We start from the raw sequence: 22,697 nt of genomic DNA on the forward strand, positions 1-22,697 counted from the left end.
CTTTTATCGGACGCTCCCTCCGCTCAGCTCGGCTCCTCTCAGCTGTTCTCAGCGCTCTGAAATCCCGCCTTTTATCGGACGCTCCCTCCGCTTGGCTCCTCTCAGCTGTTCTCAGCGCTCTGAAATCCCGCCTTTTATCGGACGCTCCCTCCGCCCTACCTGAACTCCACCCAATGCACTCAATTTCCTCAGCAAGGTCATCAACTCCGGGCAAAGCTCCAAGAAGATAAAAGCTCTGTATAATTTCTCCCTTAATCCTAAAAGCATTCAAGCATAACACCAGGATATCAAACCAACCTTACAATCCATGTCATTTTACTTTGACCAACTGCATCCTACAAATAAAACATCATCTGCCCCAGCAGCAAAGAAACCATCAAGTTCCATAGTGGTGGCAACTATGTCCATCCTTATCCTTATAACTCACAATCTCATACTTAAACAGATTTCTGAAATTAATTGATGTAGAATTTTTCACAGGATGTGATATAACAGATTCATGATTCTGTAGGGAAAAAATTATTTCAATTTCTTGTCTTCCTTTAGAGCAAAGTCGGGTAAATGGAGTTACGGTACAGACCAGCCATGATCTAATTAAATGGTGGAACAAGCTTGAGGGGCTGAATGGCCTACTCCTGTTCCTATGCTTCTTTTCGTGTGCATGATTGCTGTTGGGGCTGAGGAATTTCAGCCCCAATAATTGGCCATTTTTCTAATGACCATTTTCGGTACTACAATCAATCACTCTGTAACTGACCGCAATCAGTAAACTGGGGATTTTTAAAATTTAAATGCACATCACTCTGATTGAAAGCCAGGAAGGCACAGATGTCCCTTACAACCAGCATTGGGAAGGGCACAAATGATGGAATCTTGTCATTTGATGTAATTCCAGTATTTGCATATTCTCACCTATTTGTGGGTAAGTGTATTATGCTTCCAACCCCAAATGGGCCGGAATTTCTGAAGGGTGGAAAAAAGAGCAGGAGTCCAGCTTATTCATTGAAAGCATTGTGTGTTTGGGGAACTTTAATCTACTGTTTAACTAAAAGTCATAAAAAATGTACCAGGCACGGAAGCATTAGGCCTGGTGAAGAATTATTGCTAGAAAACCAGGCAACTTTTCTGTTTGTAGAATCATAGAAAATTCACAGCACAGAAGGAGTTCATTTGGTCCATTGCATCCGCACTGGCCGAAAATGAGCCACCCAGCCTAATCCCACTTTCCAGCATTTGGTCGATGGCCTTGTAGGTTACAGCACTTCAAGTACATATCCAAGTACTTTTTAAATGTGATGAGGGTTTCTGTCTATACCAGCCTTCCAGCAGTGAGCTCCAGACCCTACCACCCTCTGGGTGAAATTTTTTTTTTCCCCAGCTACCCTCTAATCCTTCTACCAATCACTTTAAATCTATGCCTCCTGATTATTGACCTCTGTGCTAAGGGAAATAGGTCCTTCCTATCCACTCTATCTCGGCCCCTCATAATTTTGTACAACTCAATTAAATCTCCCCTCAGCCTCCTCTGTTCCAAAGTAAACAACCCCAGCCTATCCAATCTTTCCTCATAGCTAAAATTCTCCAGTCCTGGCAACATCCTCGTAAATCTCCTCTGTACCCTCTCTAGCGCAATCACATCTTTCCTGTAATGTGATGACCAGAACTGTATGCAGTACTCTAGCTGTGGCCTAATTAGTGTTTTAAACAGTTCTCTACCTTGGCTAATAAAGGAAAGTGTCCCGTATGCCTTCTTAACCACCTTATCTACCTGTCGTGCTACTTTCAGGGATCTGTGGACATGCACTCCAAGGTCCCTCACTTCCTCTACACCTCTCAGTATCCTCCCACTTATTGTGTATTCCTTTGCCTTCTTTGCCCTCCCCAAATGCATTACCTCACACTTCTCCGGATTGAATTCCATTGCCCATTTTTCTGCCCACCTGACCAGTCCATTGACATCTTCCTGCAGTCTACAGCTTTCCTCCTCACTATCAACCACATGGCCAATTTTTGTATTACCTGCAAACTTCTTGATCAAGTCCAAATCATTAATATATACCACAAAAAGCAAGGGATCTAGTACTGAGCCCTGCAGAACCCCACTGGAAACCGCCTTCCACTCACAAAAACACCTGTCGACCATTACTCTTTGCTTCCTGCCACTGAACCAATTTTGGATCCAACTTGCCACTTTCCCTTGGATCCCATGGGCTTGTACTTCTTTGACCAGTCTGACGGGACCTTGTCAAAAGCCTTGCTAAAATCCTTGTAGATGACATCAAATACACTACCCTCTTCGACCCTCCTTGTTATCTCAACAAAAGATTCGATCAAGTTAGTCAGACATGAACTTCCCTTAACGAATCCATACTGACTGTCCTTGATTAATCCGTGCCTTTCTAGGTGATGTTTTTTCCTGTCCCTCAGAATTGATTCCAATAACTGACTGGCTTGTAATTACTCGGTCTATCCCTCGCTCACTTTTTAAACAACGGTACAATGTTAGCAGTCCTCCAATCCTCCGGCACCACGCCTGTATCCAGGGAGGATTGGAAAATGATGGTCAGAGCCTCCGTTATTTTCTTCCTTGCTTCTCTTAACAGCCTGGGATACATTTCATCCAGGCCTGGCGATTTATCTACTTTCAAAGATGCTGATCCCCTTAATTCTTCCTCTCTCACTATGCTTATCCCGTCCAATATTTCACACTCCTCCTCCTTAACTACAATGTCTGCATCGTCCCCTTCTTTTGTGAAGACAGACGCAAAGGATTCATTAAGAACCATACCAACATCTTCCGCCTCCACACATAGGTTACCTTTTTGGTCTCTAATAGGCCCTACTCTTTCCTTAGTTATCCCCTTGCTCTTAATGTATTTATAAAACATCTTTGGGTTTTCCTTGATTTTACTTGCCAATATTTTTTCATGCCCTCTCTTTGCTTTCCTAATTTCCTTTTTAATTTCACCCCTGCACTTTCTGTACTCCTCTAGGCTTTCTGTAGTATTGAGCTCACGGTATCTGACATAAGCTTTCCTTTTTTGCCTTATCTTACCCTGTATGCTCCTTCTCATCCAGGGAGCTCTAGATTTGGCAGTCCCACCCTTTTTCTTTGTAGGAACATATTTACTCTGAACCCCTTGAATCTTCCCCTTGAATGCCTCCCACTGCTCTGACATTGATTTACTTTCAAATAGCTGTTTCCAGTCCATTTTTGCTAAATCACTTCTCAGCTTAGTAAAATTGGCCTTTCCCCAATTGAGAACTTTAACACCTGTTCTATCTTTGTCCTTTTCTATAACTACGTTTGTCTCAATACCCATAAAAATTGAAAGTGAATTGCCCCAGTAAGCTGATGAGTGACTCTTGCCAGCAAGGGTTAGATGGGTGGTAAAGAACTGCGGTGTTTGTTTTGATCCTGAATTCCCATTGGTAAAATCTGGTTTAATTGAAGCAATTGTAACAATGTTGTGCATGAGAGCAGTATTAATTCATAACAAAAAGAACTTCTACTTTTAATGTAATAAAACATCCCAAGGAAGTTCACGTGTGAGAGAATGAATGGAACGCTAGATGAAAAATTAGCAGAGTTTTTGAAAGCACAGTCAAAAAGTTAGGCTTTGAGGAGCTTTTAAAGGTGGGGAGGGAAAATAGCAAAGCCAAGAGGATTAGGGTGGGAAATTCAGATGGTAGGAACAGCTGCCACCAAGTGAGGAACACAAGTGGGGGGCTGGGGGGAGGGGGAAGATAGTAATGCACAGATGGCTAAATTTGGAGGATCGTAGATTGTAGGCTCGGACATAGGAGAAGGTAACAAAGGTAGGGTGCAGAAAGGCCTCAAAGGGATTTGTAAGCTAGGGATAAGGATTTTGAATTCAGTATGTTGGGAGAAATAAAGTGTCTGTGAAGAAATTGACTGGACAGCTGTTTCAACATTATGAAACTAGGTAAAATCCCATATGTTTTTGTCTAAGGGACATAGGCCAATATATCATTTTACTTCAGTAGTGGGGCAAGCATGTGAGTCACTTACAGAAATCTTGAGTATCTAAAGGATCTGAATGGACATTTCAAGAGAAACAAACAACAACAACTTACATTTATATAGCTCTTTTAACGTAGTAAAATGCCCCAAGGCACTTCACAGGAGCATTATCAAACAAAATTTGAATCCAAGTCACATAGCGAGATATTAGGACAGGTGACCAAAAGCTTGGTCAAAGAGGTATGTTTTAAGGAGCGTCTTAAAGGAGGAGAGAGAGCTAGAGAGGCGGTGAGCTTTAGGGAGGGAGTTCCAGGGCTTAGATCCTAGGCAGCTGAAAGCACGGCCGCCAATGATGGAGCGATTAAAATCGGGGTTGCCCAAGAGGCCAGAATTGGAGGAGCGCAGAGATCTCGGAGGGTTGTAGGGCTGGAGGTGGTTACAGAGATAGGGAGGGGTGAGACCATGGAAGGATTTGAAAACAAGGATGAGAATTTTAAAATCGAGGCGTTGCCGGATCGGGAGCCAACGTAGGTCAACGAGCACAGGGGTGATGGGTGAACCAGACTTGATGCGAGTTAGGATACGGGCAGCAGATCTTTGGATGAGTTCAAGTTTACGGAGGGTGCAAGGTATGAGGCCGGCCAGGAGAGCATTGGAATAGTCAAATCTAGAGGTAACAAAGGCATGGATAAGGGTTTCAGCAGCAGATGAGCTGAGACAGGGGTGGAGATGGGCGATGTTACGGAGGTGGAAGTAGGTGGTCTTGGTGATGGAGCAGATAAGGGGTCTGAAGCTCATTTCAGGGTCAAATAGGACGCCAAGGTTGTGAATGGTCTAGTTCAGCCTCAGACAATGGCCATGGAGAAGGATGGAGTCAGTGGCCTGGGAACAGAGTTTGTGACAATGGTTTCAGTCTTTCCAATATTTAGTAGTACCAAGATTGTGTTTAAGTCTACTGCCATGAACAAAACAAATTCTTTATAATGCAGTAGATGTTCCTAATGTCATTTATAGGACTTTAGTACCTGAATAGACATACAGGTACACTCTGCTGGAATTTCGGTGAGTACTTAATGAACCAGTTCCAATAATTGCTGAAATGTGGCTGCAATTTGGTATTTTATTAACTTCATGGAGACTACCTTTAATGAATAAGCTCTGCTTTCGGTACGAAGCTATCTTTTCCTAATCCTTTTTATTTGCCTGAACCTGTCAGTAAGTATTGAAAAGATCCATTCTGGAATATCCAACAAAGAAGGTTACAGGGTGATTTGATTGAGGTCTTTAGGATATTGAAAGGAATTGATAGGGTAGAGAGAAATTCATCTCGCTGGTGGGGGAATCTAGAACAAGGGGACATAACTTTAAAATCAGAGCCAGGCCATTCAGGAGAGAAGTTAGGAAACACTTCTTCATGTAAAGGGTGTAGAAATATGGAACTATCTCCATTAAAGGCAGTAGATGCTAGGTCAATTAATAATTTTAAATCTAAGATCAATAGATTTTTGCTATATTAGGGTATTAAGGGATATGGAGTTAGGTGGGTAAAAGGAGTTAGGATACAGATCAGCCATGATCTCACTGAATGGCAGAGCAGGCTGAATGGCCTATTCCTATTCCTATGTTCCTAGATCCAGATTTATAACATCTATTATAGTTGAGTCAACATACAACCTCCAAATATTTTATACAAACAATTGATATTGTGGAGGGATTTATCTTATTCTATGACACTTTGTAATAAATTGTCACTCTGATCCCAAAGCTCTATTTAGATACATGGCAAGGAACATCTATTTGACTAGTACCACAGCTCGTCCTTTTGTTTGAAATATTGATATCTGTACAAAGCATTGATATTGTATACTAATACAAATACTTCATACCGTATTGATGTATGTGTACCAATACTAAAGATACCAACATACATAACAAGAATGGCTCCCAACATATTGCTATTCAGCAATAAATGAGCTTTTATTGGCCAATTGGGGATTTTGTGGCTTAATAATTGACATACCAGTTTGTTGAAAAAAAGTTATAATTGTATCTGACCAAGGTAAAATATATACGAGGAAACTTGATCAATTGCAGTTATAGTATGAGCAATGGAGAGCCCCCTTCTCTGATGGTGCTAAATTTCTATCAGTAATTGAAGAAAACTTTCAATCAATAGCCTTTGATAGTCACTACACATTGACTAGCCTTCACATACACAGTTACAAAGTCATGCTCATTTCAATGTGAGGTCAGTGAACTTTCTTTTCATACAGACTTTTCACAAAGGAACCCTTTTGATTCCATCATTCTTGCCCATTGCAGGAAATGAGCCATTGGTATCATATTGGAGCAAAAGGGAGTTAATTGCCAGTCAATTAGTGATAATTCGACCACACTGGTAATTGCTTTCAATTGTGATAGTGGGTCAATATAAATGGATGTTGCAAAGAAAAGGCACAGCAAGAAAGTCACAGCTTTTGTTCCAAATGATGGTTGCTTGAATTTCATTGAGGAAAACAATGGGTTGCTGGTTGCTGGTTGCTGGTTGCTGGTTGCTGGTTGCTGGTTGCTGGTTGCTGGTTGCTGGTTGCTGGTTGCTGGTTGCTGGTTGCTGGTGCAAGGGCCATGCTGTTGGTGATATTCCTAGTGTCTGCTTCAAGGTGGTCAAAGTAGCCAACGTATCTCTGTACAAAGGTAAGGAGAGACAAGGGGGGTTAAATTGGATTAGGCCATAAACTGGGCGCGGATACCGCGATCTGCAACTAACCCACGCCCGGTGCTTCTTGCGCAGGCAGGATGAGACATTTGTCCGGCCTCAGTAATAACCTGAAAGCAGCGTTGTCAATGCTGATTTGCATGAGGATTCAAGGACATTTGCACTTTTCACCAGCAGGGGAACCCCAATCTCTTAAAGGACAAGATGTCTATCTGACAGCCTGCCAAAATCTCTTAAAGGTAGCCAGTACCTGTTACTTGCTAAAAGTAACAGTCTGCTATCTGCACGAAGTTTGAATGGAGATCAGACATCGCACATGTAAAACACAGATGCTGTTCCTGTCCCTATGTTTACAAACTGTTGAGTTAGGTTCAAACATTGAATAAAGTTTGCACACTACTAAATCCCACATCCTCCAATCTGCATGCCACACCTCACCAATCTGCTGATCAGAGTTTGTACCAGGCCTGTAAGAGAGCGTGCATCAAGGTTCTCTGATGATGCACCAGAGGCCTTGGTGCAAGAGGTGGACAGAAGGAACAGTATCCTATATTCGCATGGGGAGGGGGCAAGAGGCCCTCCAGACATATGCCCGAAAGGCAGTGGGAGGCAGTAGTGGACGAAGTCAATGCCAGGCACATAGCACCATGAACATGGATGCAGTGCAGGAAGAAGTTCAATGCTTTGACATGAGTGGTCAAAGTGAGTGAGGTCAACTGTCAAGTGGCATCTCCTACCAGCTGCACCACTAGCCGTATCCAGTGCTTCACGCACTACACCCCTTATCACCCACATCCCAATAAACTCTTTCCATCAGTACTCAACTCTTACAATCAGATGCTTCCTCTCACCCTTACACATTACCACTGTTGCAAGCTGCACACCCACAACTAACAGGCCACACACACTGCCAGCTATTCAACCATGACAGGCACGTCACCCAGACACATGTCCCGCTTTCTTTCAGGAGAAGGTGGTGCATAACACGAAACAACAAGTGGCAGTGGCATTTAGCCCCTCAAGCCTGTTCCGCCATTCAATAAGATCATGGTTGATTTGTGACCTAACTCCATATACCTGCCTTAGTCCCATATCCCTTAATACCCTTGGTTCACAGAAATCTATCAATCTCAGATTTAAAATTCACTATTGAGCTAGCATCAACTGCCGTCTGCAGAAGAGCGTTCCAAACTTCTCCCAAACTTTGTGTGTAAAAGCATTTCCTAACTTCACTCCTGCACGTCCTGGCTCTAAATATTAGGCTATGTCCCCTCGTCCTAGTATTCAAGTATAGGAGACCTCCAAAAACCTTCATCAGCAGCCAGAAGCAATAATCCGGCAACTAACCTGTAAATCCTGCATGGTCCCTTTAAATAGCACTGGTGTGGAGTCTTCCAGGCACTCTAAGACATGTTCAGATGGTCGTGGTTACGACAGTGTGTGGAGTTGAGCGAAAAGTCCCAAAATAGTGTCTATCACTTTAAATGAGGGTTGCACACTGATCAAACGCATATTCTCCCTACTTTAAATGCTGCCGGCGTTCGTTATTTGCCGCATGTGCTAAACCTTTTACCAAGATGGCGTCCGCGCACGTCACACTAGAAGCATGCTAGCGCGCGCATCCAAGACGCCATCTTGGATGTTCGGGAGGCCGCATAGTGCTGAAACAATGGCCGCTAGGTGGCCCAATTTATAGCCCCAAGATCTTAAACTTTTCACTATATTAACAAAGATTAAAAATAAAAGATTTTAAAATAATAAAGAAAAGATACTGTTTAATTTAAGTATGTGTGTAGACCCACAGTGATTTACTAAATCTAATGCTTCCAGAATGGTCTCTTCTCCTTCCCTGCCAATATCACCACAATGTGATACTTTAACTGAAGCATGGGATCAATCAGACTCAAAAATAAATAATTGAAACTCTTCACCATTCTGATTCATATCATAATCAGAAATTATTTCCTAAATAAATTACTTTATTTCTACAGCATATATATCTTTTCTGCTGTTTGGTGAATAAGTATTCATTTGAGTATAAAGGTATTGTTGCAGTCCCTAGTATTTCTTTCATCAACCTGGCTTCTTATTCTTAATGCTGGTGGTAGACTGCCCTAGAGTAAAAGACCCTGTGGTTTTTAAATTTGTTGGTAGCATGCACAGATTTATTTTTGTACTGGTGCTAATGTCTCCATTACTAATTGCATTTGTGGAATCTCTCTGACCCATCCCCTTTAAATAGAGGTGAGGCTAATTTTAAGATAGTTATTCCAACAGAACCTGTTAGGGTTGGTTCTTTTAAATTCACTCTCAGAGCTGTGGAACTGTTGCTCACTGTCTTCATGAAGCACTGATATGCTGACTAGCCATAAATAATGATATAAATACAAGGGCTGGATGGGCTAAAACTTTATTTTGGTTTCTGAAATTATTCTGTTCCGTGTGTGTAAATAAAACAGTATAAACACATTGTAAATATTTTGTACAATATGTGTGAATCAATCAAGGAAGGAGTAGATTGAATTAATTAAAATCAGTCTTAAATGACAACAGATGTTCCTGTAACTAGGGAAGATTTTTATGAAAAGAAACAGCAAAGTCTCCTGAAAAAATATGTCCTTGTCACTGTCAGCAGTGTATTAGGAATTTTGTGCTAACTTACAGCTATGTAGAGGATATTGAATTGGTAATGTACAAAGTGGTATGATTGTTAATTGTGCTTTTGTGGTGCAATTTTATTTACTTGCTGTTAACCTTATGTGAAAACATCCCTCAACTGTTAGATCTGAGGTTTTACCCACAGAGATGCCATATAAATGGAGTTTATGTCCTTTTATACACACTCTTCATGATGTCATCAGTCACAATGACTCCTACATTTTCAAAACAGAGTTGCTGCTTCTGTGATCACCTCTGTGTCCATTTTAACAGGACAATGGAATTCTTGTTTCTTTTAATTTTTCAAACATAGTTGCTTCATGTCCGTCACAATTCCAGCCAGCAGCTACTACCTCTTAACTTAGGCATTTCCACTATTAGTCCATCTTCATCTAGACGCTCTTCATTTCACTGCCTCCTCTGATCTCCAGTGGAACTCTTCTCCATTGCTAAGGCAAGTAGGCTGGTTTTCTCTTTTACACCAAACATTTCTTTCACTCTCACAAACTTTTAACTCTCTATAAAGGACCTGAAAACTCTAGAGCTTTTTACCTCTCTCAGTTTTATTTTTCTCCTACAATTTTTTTTTTAAAACCCAAACTTGGCATCACCTACCCATTGATTCTAAATTCATCTCTTTCCTCCTACTCCTTTCCAATTTTGGTGGTATCCTGCAATTTTGGACCTTTCAGATAGGTTTTCAATTGTTTAAAAACTGCAAAAGATAGGTGAAGAGCCAAGATCAATAATGCAGGACTGAAATCAATAGCAGAAAAGTCTAGATAAATCTTGGAGTACTGTGTACAGTTCTGGTCACCCTATTATAGAAAGGATATTATTAAACTAGAAAGAGTGCAGAAAAGATTTACTAGGATGCTACCAGGACTTGATGGTTTGACTTATAGGGAGAGGTTAGACAGACTGGGACTTTTTTCCCTGGAGAGTAGGAGGTTAAGGGGTGATCTTATAGAAGTCTATAAAATAATGAGGGGCATAGATAAGGTAGATAGTCAAAATCTTTTCCCAAAGGTAGGGGAGTCTATAACGAGGGGGCATAGATTTAAGGTGAGAGGGGAGAGATACAAAAGGGTCCAGAGGGGCAATTTTTTCACTCAAAGGGTGGTGAGTGTCTGGAACGAGCTGCCAGAGGCAGTAGTAGAGGCGGGTACAATTTTGTCTTTTAAAAAGCATTTGGACAGTTACATGGGTAAGATGGGTATAGAGGGATATGGGCCAAATGCAGGAAATTGAGACTAGCTTAGTGGTATAAACTGGGCGACATGGGCCGAAGGGCCTGTTTCCATGTTGTAACTTCTATGATTCTATGATTCTATAAGAATAAACAAGAGAACACTTTGGAGGCGATAGAGAGGGCTCTCTGTTAAAACTTATAGGCCTATTGCCCCAATAGAGGGCTTTTAATATTGCTGTTGGGATAACCCTGCTCACATAAAGTTTTCTTGCTTTTTCTCCTTCTCCAAAGAGAAAACAAGAGAAAACATTTGCAAATCCAACAGGAGAAGAGAAAAATAAAAAGAGAAAATAAGAGAACAAGACATGGAGAGGAGGATGTTGAAAGGCCAAAACAGCAATTTTGGTCTGCCATTCGGTGAAGCCAATGTGACAGGCACAGCTTGCTACTTTTAGTCAAGTTTATATTTTTCGCAGAATTTATGCATCAGGTAATAGAAAAATCTCACAACTGGAATTTGTTCAGTCTTGACAGCGATACTAACGATACTTGTGAAATTCAAGAGACTAAACAGCTCTGTTATTATACGCCAATGTTGAACATTTTAAATGCTTTATTAGAGGCTAAAAATGTATTATAAAATGGTGTTGCTCCCTTTCATCCAGGGGACTGATCGAAGAGTATCCAGTTGTACATGGCTACATCAAGAACAGGACTGGCAACTAAATATTGCAGACTGTAACATAATCAGATAGGATAGGGAAGGAAGGGGGATGGAGTAGCTGTACTAATTAGGGATAACATAATGGCAGTAGAAAAAAGAACATAACTAACAGAAGGATAGAAACAGAATCTATATGGATTGAAATAGGGTAGGAATGGCAGCTCAATGTTCCTGGTTACAAGGTTTTCAGACGAGATAGAGAGGGGGATAAAAAAGGAGGGGGGTAGCAATTTTGGTTAAAGAAACAATTACAGCTGTGAGGAGGGTGATATGTTGGAAAGATTATCAAATGAGGCCATATAGGTTGAGCTAAGAAACAAAAAAGGGGCAGTCACACGACTGGGAGTGTACTACAGATCCCCAAACAGTCAGAGGGAGATGGAAGAGCAAATATGTAGGCGCATTTCTGAGAAGTGCAATAGCAATAGGGCAGTAATAGTAGGGGATTTCATCTACCCGAATATTAACTGGGATACAAACAGTGTGAATGGTATAGAGGGCATAAAATTCTTAAATTGCATTCAGGAGAACTTTTTTGGCCGGTACATTGCAAGCCCAACAAGAGAGGAGGCAGTTCTGGATTTAGTTTTAGGAAATGAAGCTGGGCAGGTGGAAGGAGTATCAGTGGGAAAGCATTTTGGTGGTAGTGATCATAACTCAGTTAGATTTAGCATAGTTATGGAAAAGGACAACGAAAGAACAGGTGTTAAAGTTCTCAATTGGGGAAAGGCCAATTTTACTAAGCTGAGAAGTGATTTAGCAAAAACGGACTGGAAACAGCTATTTGAAAGTAAATCAACGTCAGAGCAGTGGGAGGCATTCAAAGGGGTGATTCAAGGGGTTCAGAGTAAACATATTCCCACAAAGAAAAAGGGAGCGGCTGCCAAATCTAGAGCCCCCTGGATGTCAAGGAGCATACAGTCTAAGATAAGGCAAAAAAGGAAAGCTTATTTCAGACACCGAGAGCTCAATACTACAGAAAGCCTAGAGGAGTAAAGAAAATGCAGGGGTGAAATTAAAAAGGAAACTAGGAAAGCAAAGAGAGGGCATGAAAAAATATTGGCAAGTAAAATCAAGGAAAACCCAAAGATGTTTTATAAATACATTAAGAGCAAGAGGATAACTAAGGAATGAGTAGGGCCTATTAGAGACCAAAAAGGTAACCTATGTGTGGAGGCGGAAGATGTTGGTATGGTTCTTAATGAATCCTTTGCGTCTGTCTTCACAAAAGAGGGGGACGATGCAGACGTTGTAGTTAAGGAGGAGGAGTGTGAAATATTGGATGGGATAAACATATTGAAAGAGGAAGTATTAAGTGGATTAGCATCTTTGAAAGTAAATAAATCACCAGGCCCGGATGAAATGTATCCCAGGCTGTTAAAAGAAGCAAGGGAGGAAATAATCGAGGCTCTGACCATCATTTTCCAATCCTCCCTGGATACAGGCATGGTGCTGGAGCATTGAACGTCTGCTAACGTTGTACCATTTTTAAAAAGAGAGAGAGGGATGAACTGAGTAATTACAGGCCATTCAGTCTGGCCTGTAATATAAATCATAATTTAGAAAGGCACGGATTAATCAAGGACAGTCAGCATGGATTTGTTAAGGGAAGGTCGTGTCTGACTAATTTGATTGAATTTTTTGAGGAGGTAACAAGGAGGGTCGATAAGGATAGTGTATTTGATGTCATCTACAAGAATTTTAGCAAAGCTTTTGGCAAGGTCCCGTCAGACTGGTCAAAAAAGTACAAGCCTATGGGATCTATGGGAAAGTGGCAAGTTGGATCCAAAATTGGGTCAGTGGCAGGAAGCAAAGAGTAATGTTCGACAGGTGTTTTTGTGAGTGGAAGGCGGTTTCCAGTGGGGTTCTGCAGGGCTCAGTACTAGATCCCTTGCTTTTTGTGATATATATCAATGATTTGGACTTAAATGTAAGGGGCATGATCAAGAAGTTTGTAGGTAATACAAAAATTGGCCGTGTGGTTGATAGTGAGGATGAAAGCTGTAGACTGCAGGAAGATATCAATGGACTGGTCAGGTGGGCAGAAAAGAGGCAAATGGAATTCAATCCGGAGGTGTGTGAGGTAACGCATTTGGGAAGGGCAAACAAGGTAAGGGAATATATAATAAATGGGAGGATACTGAGAAGTGTAGAGGAAAGAGAGACCTTGAAGTGCATGTCCACAGATCCCTGAAGGTAGCAGGACAGGTAGATAAGGTGGTTAAGAAGATATACAGGATACTTTCTTTTATTAGCCAAGGCACAGAATAAGACCAGGGAGGTTATGCTAGAACTGTATATAACACTAGTTAGGCCACAGCTTGAATACTGTGTACAGTTCTGGTCACCACATTACAGGAAGGATGTAATTGCACTGGAGAGGGTACAGAGGAGATTTACGAAGATGTTGCCAGAACTGGAGAATTTTACCTATGAGGAAAGATTGGATAGGCTGGGGTTGTTTTCTTTGGAACAGAGGAGGCTGAGGGGAGATTTAATTGAGGTGTATAAAATTATGAGGGGCCTTGATAGAGTGGATAGGAAGGAACTACTTCCCTTAGCAGAGAGGTCAATAACCAGGGGGCATAGATTTAAAGTGATTGGAAGAAGGATTAGAGGGGAGCTGAGGAGAATTTTTTTCACCCAGAGGGTGGTGGGGGTCTGGAACTCACTGCCTGAAAAGGTGGTAGAGGCAGAAACCCTCATCGCACTTAAAAAGTTACTTGTATATGCATTTGAAGTGCCATAACCTACAAGGCTATGGACTGATTCCTGAGATGCGGGGGTTATCTTATGAGGAAAGGTTGGACAAGTTGGGCCTGTATACGCTGGAGTTTAGAAGAATGAGAGGTGATCTTATTGAAACATATAAGGTTGTGAAGGGACTAGAAGGGGTAGATGCTGAGGGAATGTTGCCCCTTGTGGGAGAGACTAGAACTAGGGGCCACAGTTTAAAAATAAGGGGTCTCCCATTTAAGACGGTGATGAGGAGAATTTTTTTCTCTGAGGGTCATGAGTCTGTGGAACTCCCTTCCTCAGAGAGCGGGGGAGGCAGGGTCATTGAATATTTTTAAGGTTGAGTTAGATAGATTCCTGATTAACAAGGGAGTCAAAGGTAGGTAGATGAGAAAGTAGGGTTGAGGTCACAATCTGATCTGCCATGATCTTATCAAATGGCAAAGCAGGCTCCAGGGGCCGAATGGCCTACTCCTGCTCTTAATTCGTATGTTCATATGACTAAGTGCTGGAAAGTGGGATTAGGCTGGGTATCTAATTTTCGGCCAGCGCGAACACGATGGGCCAAATGGCCTCCTTGTTTGCCTTAAATTTTCTATGATTCTACAGGAAATAAAAGATAAAAAGGGATTGATCGCGCTAATAGGGGTATTCTACAGACCACCTAATCGTGGAAAGGAGATGGAGGAAAAAATATGTAAGCAAATATGTGAAATGAGTAAAGGACATAGAATAATAATCATGGGAGATTTGAACTATCCCCAAATAAACTGGCAAGAAGAGATAGGTAAAGGGGTACAGGGAATGGAGTTTTTACAAAGTGTGCAGGACTCCTTTCTTACCCAGTATGTAAAAAACCCAAGAACAGAGGAAGCACTGCTGGATCTGGTAATGGGAAATGAACCAGAACAGATAAGAGAAGTAAGCAAAAGAGAACATCTAGGCAATAGCGATCACAAGATAATAAGATTAAGATAAAGATTGAGAAGGACATAAGTAAGAAAAGATCAAAGTAATAAATTGGAAAAAAGCTTATTTTCAAGGGATGAGAATTGAACGAGGGAAAATAAACTGGAAAGATTTACTGATAAACAAAGAAATAGAACAGCAGTTGTAAACATTAAAAACAGTGATCAATAGAGTCCGGAAAAATATATCCCACTAAAAAGCAAAAACAAGCTAGCTAGTAATGATACACCATGGATGAATAAATAAATAAGGGCAACATTGGAATCGAAGAAATAGGCATACACTAAATACGTAGACAACAAAGAGGATGACAAAAGGGAATACAAAAAAAGATTGGGAAAGAAGTTAAAAAATCAATTTGGAAAGCAAAGAGAAACTACAAAATTAAATTATCAAGGAATATAAAAAGAAATAGTAAAGTACTCTACAGACACATAAATAACAAAAAAAATCGGGATAGGGATAGGGCCACTAAGGGATACACACGATAAACTCACAGATAATGACAGCGGAATGGCAGAAATATTAAATAATTACTTTGCCTCAGTATTTACCAGGGAGACTAACATGGTGGGCATGGCATTAGAAGAGAACAAAAAAGATATAAAGACATTTAAGGTAGAAAGGAGGTAGATAATTGATAAACTAATCAAACTTAGAGAGGATAAAACCCCTGGTCCGGATGGATTGCATCTGCGCATATTAAGAGAAGTTAGGGAAGAAATAGCAGAGGCACTATTACATATATACATATAAATACATTAGAAAAGGGAATAGTGCCAGAGGACTGGCGGACAGCTAATGTGATTCCTATTTTTAAAAAGGGAGATAGAACAAGTCCAGGGAACTATAGACCAATTAGCTTAATGTCGGTAACAGGAAAGATCATGGAATCCTTACTCAAAGATGTAATAGAAAAATATCTAGAAACTGAAAATATAATAAAGAATAGTCAGCACGGATTTCAAAAGGGAAGGTCATGCTTGACCAACCTTAGTGAATTCTTTGAAGAAGTAACAGAAAGGGTAGAGAAGAGTAATGAAGTTGATGTAATATATTTGGATTTTCAAAAGGCCTTCGATAAGGTACCACAGAGTAGACTAAGGTCACAGCACGTGGAGCCAAGAGATAAGTAGCAGAATGGATAGCAAAACAGAAAACAGAGAGTTGGGTTTAAAGGTAGTTACTCAGACTGGCGAAAGATGGGAAGTGGTGTTCCACAAGATCGGAGCTGGGATCACTGTTGTTCACCATTCACATAAACGATTTGGACTTGGGAATCGGAAGAACAATTTCAAAATTTGCAGACGACACCAAATTGGGGGATATAACTAATAATGAGGGGGACTGCTACAAAATACAGGGAGACAAACTTGCAGAATGAGCAAATGAATTTCAATATAGGTAAGTGTGAGGTATTACATTTTGGCAGGAAGAATAAGGATAATACTGTTTGGAAAATTAGTCTAAATGGGTTAGAGGAGCAAAGGGATCTGGGGGTACAGATACACAAATCACTAAAAGTAGCGAAGCAGGCTAATAAGGCCATAAAAAAACTAATCAAGCACTGGGGTTTATTTGTAAAGGGATAGAATTGAAAAGCAGGGAAGTTATGTTAAACTTGTACAGAACTTTGGTTAGGCCACACTTGCAGTACTGTGAACAGTTCTGGTCTCCATATTATAAAAAGGATATAGGGGCACTGGAGAAGGTGCAAAAAAGATTTACTGGGATGATATCAGAACTGAGAGGTTATACCTGTCAGGAAAGATTGAGCAGGCTGGGGCTCTTTTCTCGAGAAAAGAGAAGACTGAGGGGTGACCTGATAGAGATCTTTATTACGAAAGGGATGTAGAGAAGATGTTTCCAGTTGCAGGCGAGACCAGAACTAGGGGCCATAAATATAAGATAGTCACTAATAAATCCAATAGGGAATTCAGGAGAAACTTCTTTACCCAGAGAGTGGTTAGAATGTGGAACTCATTACCACAAGGGGTGGTTGAGGTGACTAGCATAGATGCATTTAAGGGGAAGCTAGATAAACACATGAGGGAGAAAGGACTAGCCCGATATGCTGATAGGGTTAGATGAAGTAGGGAGGGAGGTGGCTCGTGTGGAGCATAAACACTGGCATAGGCCTGATTCTGTGCTGTACATTCTGTGTAATTCTATGTAATATAGGTAATACACGGAACTTGGCTGAAATTCAACACAGCAGTAGGTCAGTCCATTTAGAACAGGGAGAGCAATGTAAACTAGACAACAGAATCACATATGTATTATCAGGGTATTAATCATTTAAGTACCTTGTAATCTGAATAAAGGATCCTTAACGTGACAGAAATTGTAAATATCAACTGCAAGTGTTTTGCTTTATATTTTTGCCCACGAAGTTTGGTTTAAATGTTGAAGATGTACAACCACAATCACATTTGGAGTATGTTATATAATCAGAGTTCTACCTAAAACCAGCTTCGATTTAGAGGACCTTCTACACAATTATTTTCTAAGTGGTGCATTTGTGGTATTTAGCAATAAAGATTACACGGTTTCAGTATAGTGCCCCGCAGGGGAAAGTATTTCCTGCCGCTGCTTTCAAGCACGCCGAAATTTAACAGGAAACAGAGTTTGATATAAAATGAACTTTTTCAAGATTTTGCGAAATCTGCGTAAACCATCCGCAGCTGTTCAGCTTTACTTCATGGCTTTGAATTACCTTCTCCCATCTCTACGCCCCCTCCCCCTTTTCCATCGGCACAGATCTCGCAATCTTGCACGTTTGCGACAACAATGGAATTTGAAAGATGGCTGGTTATTATTTTTCCGACATTCGTTTGAATATTTAAATAATACAACATACACTTGTTTTTGCAATTAATCGGCAATTGTTTAAAGAGAACTGCAGCCAAACAAGCTGCGAAAAAGACTACCTCGGTGTGTATGTCTGTCATTGTTGAACTCTTGCTGACAGGCCATTGTGTAGGTCAGTTTCAGCTCATTGTAAACACACGGAGACACAGAAACACACACACACACACACAGTCACACACATAGGCAGACATACACAAGAGACAGACACACACAAAGAGACAGACACACACAGATAAACACAGACAAGAGACAGGCACACACACAGACAGACACACACTGTGACAGACATAGACACACACACTGAGACAGACACTCACACTAAGACTGAGACAAGTGCATTGACAGCAGCCTAAGCTGCAAGCAGAAGTCCCGCCCTTGCGTTTTTCTCATTGGGTCGCTCCGGGGGCTGCGCGTCTGTTCGCCTGTATGTCTCCTGGGTGTAGGTCAGCGGCGCTGCCAATCACCGGTAGCCCTTCCGACTGCAAACTCGATTGAGTGGAAGCGTCAAACCTGAAGGGTAAGAAAAATCGCCCCCTCCCCCTCGCATAAGCGATCTGCAATGGAGGAGATGAACCAGGCGGATGATGAAGGACTGCGATCGGGCACCATCTCCAAACTCTGCAAACAGCGGAACCCCTACAGTGTCCTCAAACCATTCCCTGGCAAGAAGGTGATGGCCAGGAGGTACGACAGACCCACCATGGTCGAGATCCCGCAACTGGCCATTGGGACTGGAGGAGGAGGAGGAGGGGCTCATCATCAGAATCACCATCATCCGCCCGTTGCCATCAACACCGAGCAGCAGCAGCAACAACAGCAACATCACTTCCACCATCAGCACCATCAACAGCAGCATTACCCATACCAGAGTGTCTCTAACAACAGAATAGCCCTGGGAGCAGCATCAACGTCTACGTTAGCTTCAGCATCCCAATCCCACCTTGGAACAACGGCTCCAGACCATCCTTCTGTCAGGTACAACAACATAGCCGCAAACCAATCAGGAGCTGAAAACAGCAACATCAACCTAAGTGCAGGTATTGGTAACCTTTTCTGAAATATTAACTAGTATCCCCATTCACAGTATCAATATTTAAGTCACTAACAGCCAAAAGTTTCTCTTCGAATACAGTAATTTTGTTCTTGCCAAGTTTTCCCAAGAATGGCTGAACTCCCAAGTTAGTATGTTTTTTACAACCTGTATCCAGCTTGTGGAGGTACCATGGGTACAATGCAGAAATGATTTTAATCAATGAGTTGATAAATCTGCATTGCAGCAGGAAGGTAGGATTTACTGTCAATTAAAATTGTATTATTTGTTGGTATGGTTTGAGGACCAATTTTAGCTGCTGAATTCAGTTTCATTTTGACGGGTGGCAACTAAGCATAGATAAAAAATGAAACTGAATGCTGGAAATCTGAAATAAAAAGCGAATATGCTGAAAATATAAAGCAGATCTGTCAGCATCTGAAAGAGAAAAGACAGGTTGACATTCCAGGTGGAGACCCTTCATCAGAATGGCAGCCTATGCATTTTATACAAATACTACAGTATTAATAATCACTATTACTTTGTTGCTTTTCTTGAAGTTAACACTTGTACTGCACATCACAATTACAACATTTCTACTCTATACATAAATATTACAGATGATATATTAAAATCTGAGCATTATGGTAAGATTAAAAACCAGGGTTCGTCTTTTGAACTGTAATTAGTAAAACTGATTGTGAAGTGAGAATTTCTCATGAGAATTTCCTTACCTTATTGTTTCTTTCAGTTATTGGGCTAATCCAGATACACTGCATTATCTGGCACTGAATTCCACATTATTGCTGCACAGACAATAGAGAATGCTGGAAATGAACAGCAGGTCGATCAACACCTGAAAGGGAAAGGTAGCTGTATGTTTTGGGCATAACCCATAATCAGAACTGACACAATTAGGTTAGAGAAACCGCTTTTTGGATGAACCAAGACAAGTCAGGACATGGCAAAGAATATAAAGAGGGGACAGAAGGACAACAGATAGAGGTGAAGAGTCAAAATCTAACCACTTTCACAAAGCAGCTGATAGACTTAACTCTTCACCTCTGTCTGTTGCCCTTCTGTCCCCTCTTTGATAAGTCAGAACACTCCCAGAATACAACCAGTCTCATAAAAGGGGTTTTTCTGGCTTGGCTGTGCCATGTCTGATGAAAGGTTACACCTGAAGCATTGATTTATTTTTCTCTTTCGGATGCTGATCAACCTGCTGTTCATTTTCAGCATTTTCTGTTTTTACTTGAAACTTTCATCATTTATGGTTTTCTTTTTACCATTATTACTGCACTAACCTGCTTTATCATTCATACACACAGCCCACATTTCATTAAATTGAAACAAAACTAACTACAATGGAGTTTTTTGGTTAATATTTGAGTGTTTTAAAAAAAAAATTGGTTTCAAGCTGCAACTATTCCTTTAATATTGATTCACGGCTGATATGTTACTACCTGGCTGTGAATCTGACTCTTACACCCAGGAAAGAGTTCTGTGGCCTATAAATTGGGGGTGGCCACATTTAAATAAGCTCTACTGAACTTTGTACAATGCCCAAGAAGCCCAGCAGACTCACTGAACAGCTTTCAAACTAGACTTCACTCCATAAAGTTGTTAAACACTATAGAAGTTTACAGCACTGATAGAGGCCATTTGGCCCATTGTGTCTGTACTGGCTCTCTGCCAGACCAGTCCGAAACTAATCCCGTTGCTCAGGTGATGTCAACCTGAAGTATTGTGGAACGGTCTCCCCTAAGGGGTGTTGCTCCTGATCTCTGGAGTGATGTTAATGCAACTTACCAGGAGTTATACTGTCACCCTTTCATGCAAAATTGGTGGTATAATTCCATTCTTTGTTTAATTCTGTTCTTACCACTTCCATTTAATTTAATTACACTGGACCAGCTTATAGTCCTTTATATAGAAGCATAGAATCATAGACGTTTACAACATGGAAACAGGCCCTTTGGCCCAACATGTCCATGTCGCCCAGTTTATACCACTAAGCTAGTCCCAATTGCCTGCACTTGGCCCATATCCCTCTATACCCATCTTACCCATGTAACTGTCCAAATGCTTTTTAAAAGACAAAATTGTACCCGCCTCTACTACTGCCTCTGGCAGCTCGTTCCAGACACTCACCACCCTTTGAGTGAAAAAATTGCCCCTCTGGACCCTTTTGTATCTCTTCCCCCTCACCTTAAATCTATGCCCCCTCGTTATAGACTCCCCTACCTTTGGGAAAAGATTTTGACTATCTACCTTATCTATGCCCCTCATTATTTTATAGACTTCTATAAGATCACCCCTAAACCTCCTACTCTCCAGGGAAAAAAGTCTCAGTCTATCCAACCTCTCCCTATAAGTCAAACCATCAAGTCCCGGTAGCATCCTAGTAAATCTTTTCTGCACAATTTTCTAGTTTAATAATATCCTTTCTATAATAGGGTGACCAGAACTGTACACAGCATTCCAAGTGTGGCCTTACTAATGTCTTGTACAACTTCAACAAGACATTGATTACTTCATGACAAATGTTTATTATTATCTTCAGCAAAGCGTTAAATTACTCTACCATTACATGCTTCTAGTAGTAATAAAGATTGTTCAAACCTCTGACTGATTACAAAATCTTGGATATTGGAGCTTCACAGTTTGGCTTTTACTAAACTTTCTAGATTAGTTCTCAGATTTGTTCATAAATGATGAATGGTCAGTTGGCCTCATCACTTGTGTAGCATGTTATCATTACATTCATTGATTTTGTTCCTCACAAACTGGTGAAGTCTATTCTGGACTGTCTTCTTCCAACATTTTGTACGAGAGTCGAGGAATATTTTGAAAATATATGTTATTGTTATTCTAAACGTTTTAGGTTTATTTCCTCGAAATCTCATTTTTTTCCTGTCGCAAGTAACGCCATGCTTACACCTCCAGCCATGAATGTAAGAACATAAGAAATAGGAGCAAGTAGGCCATATGGCCCCTCAAGCCTGCTCCGCCTTTCAATAAGATCATGGCTGATCTTCTACCTCAACTCCACTTTCCCACCCTATCCCCATATCCCTTGATTCCCTTAGTGTCCAAATATCCATCGATCTCAGTCTTGAATATACTCAACAACTGAGCATCCACAGCCCTCTGGGGGAGAGAGTTACAACGAGTTAGGTTACGTAGTCTCTGGACTACTTACTTCTCTATGATAGCCTATAATTGCACTCATTGATAGTTAAAATAAGGAAAGATTCAGATATTGGGGTAAGAGAAGCAAGGCAATTAATGTGAGTTTGCTATTCCTGAGACTGTTCCCCTCCCTTCTGTAAAATGTACCATTTAGTGGGCTCACTGAGAACTAGCAAAACTCACCCATATGAGGCAAGCCAATTTGATTGGAAGCTAGTCTTTGGATGAGAACTGACAATCTTTGGGCCAAGGGTCAAAAACTCATCTTACATACACCAAATTGGTTTTAAAGGAGATTGTAAATCCAACAGTTAGAAAGAATTTTGATTATCATTGCTGATCAATTTTTGGGAGAACTGCATTGGAGGAAAAATTGAACCCAATAGTATGAGATAGCTAAAGTTATATCAGTAGAGATTCAATTATTAAGCCAGGGTGCTCAAGTGATATTGTTGTTTCATTTGTGCTCAATTATGTGTTAACTCTGTTACATTACACTATTGGGTTTATTCAGTTCACTCAAAGATGTCATAGAAACATAGAAACTAGGAGCAAGAGTAGGCCATTCAGCCCTTTGGGCCGGCTCCGCCATTCAAAATGATCATGGCTGATCGTCTAACT

General features: G+C 40.9%; 1 protein-coding gene and 1 long non-coding RNA gene across 2 annotated transcripts in view; one reads left to right on the top strand and one right to left on the bottom strand.

Annotated features, from left to right (window-relative positions):
• Nucleotides 1-6,008: 6,008 nt before the first annotated feature.
• Nucleotides 6,009-18,569, bottom strand: LOC137324206 (uncharacterized). Its single transcript, XR_010963555.1, has 2 exons — nt 17,911-18,569; nt 6,009-6,669 (listed from the first exon to the last, which is right to left on the bottom strand). It is a non-coding gene; the product is annotated as an uncharacterized lncRNA (long non-coding RNA).
• LOC137324197 (BEN domain-containing protein 4) overlaps nt 18,338-22,697 on the top strand; it is a 32,688-nt gene continuing 28,328 nt past the window's right edge. Inside the window, exon 1 of the mRNA XM_067988336.1 lies at nt 18,338-18,888. Within this exon, the coding sequence (XP_067844437.1) occupies nt 18,411-18,888 (478 nt within the window). The 5' untranslated portion in view covers nt 18,338-18,410. The remainder of the gene's footprint in view (nt 18,889-22,697) is intronic.

This window comes from Heptranchias perlo, chromosome 1 (assembly GCF_035084215.1).
Source record: "Heptranchias perlo isolate sHepPer1 chromosome 1, sHepPer1.hap1, whole genome shotgun sequence".
Taxonomy (NCBI): Eukaryota; Metazoa; Chordata; class Chondrichthyes; order Hexanchiformes; family Hexanchidae; genus Heptranchias; species Heptranchias perlo.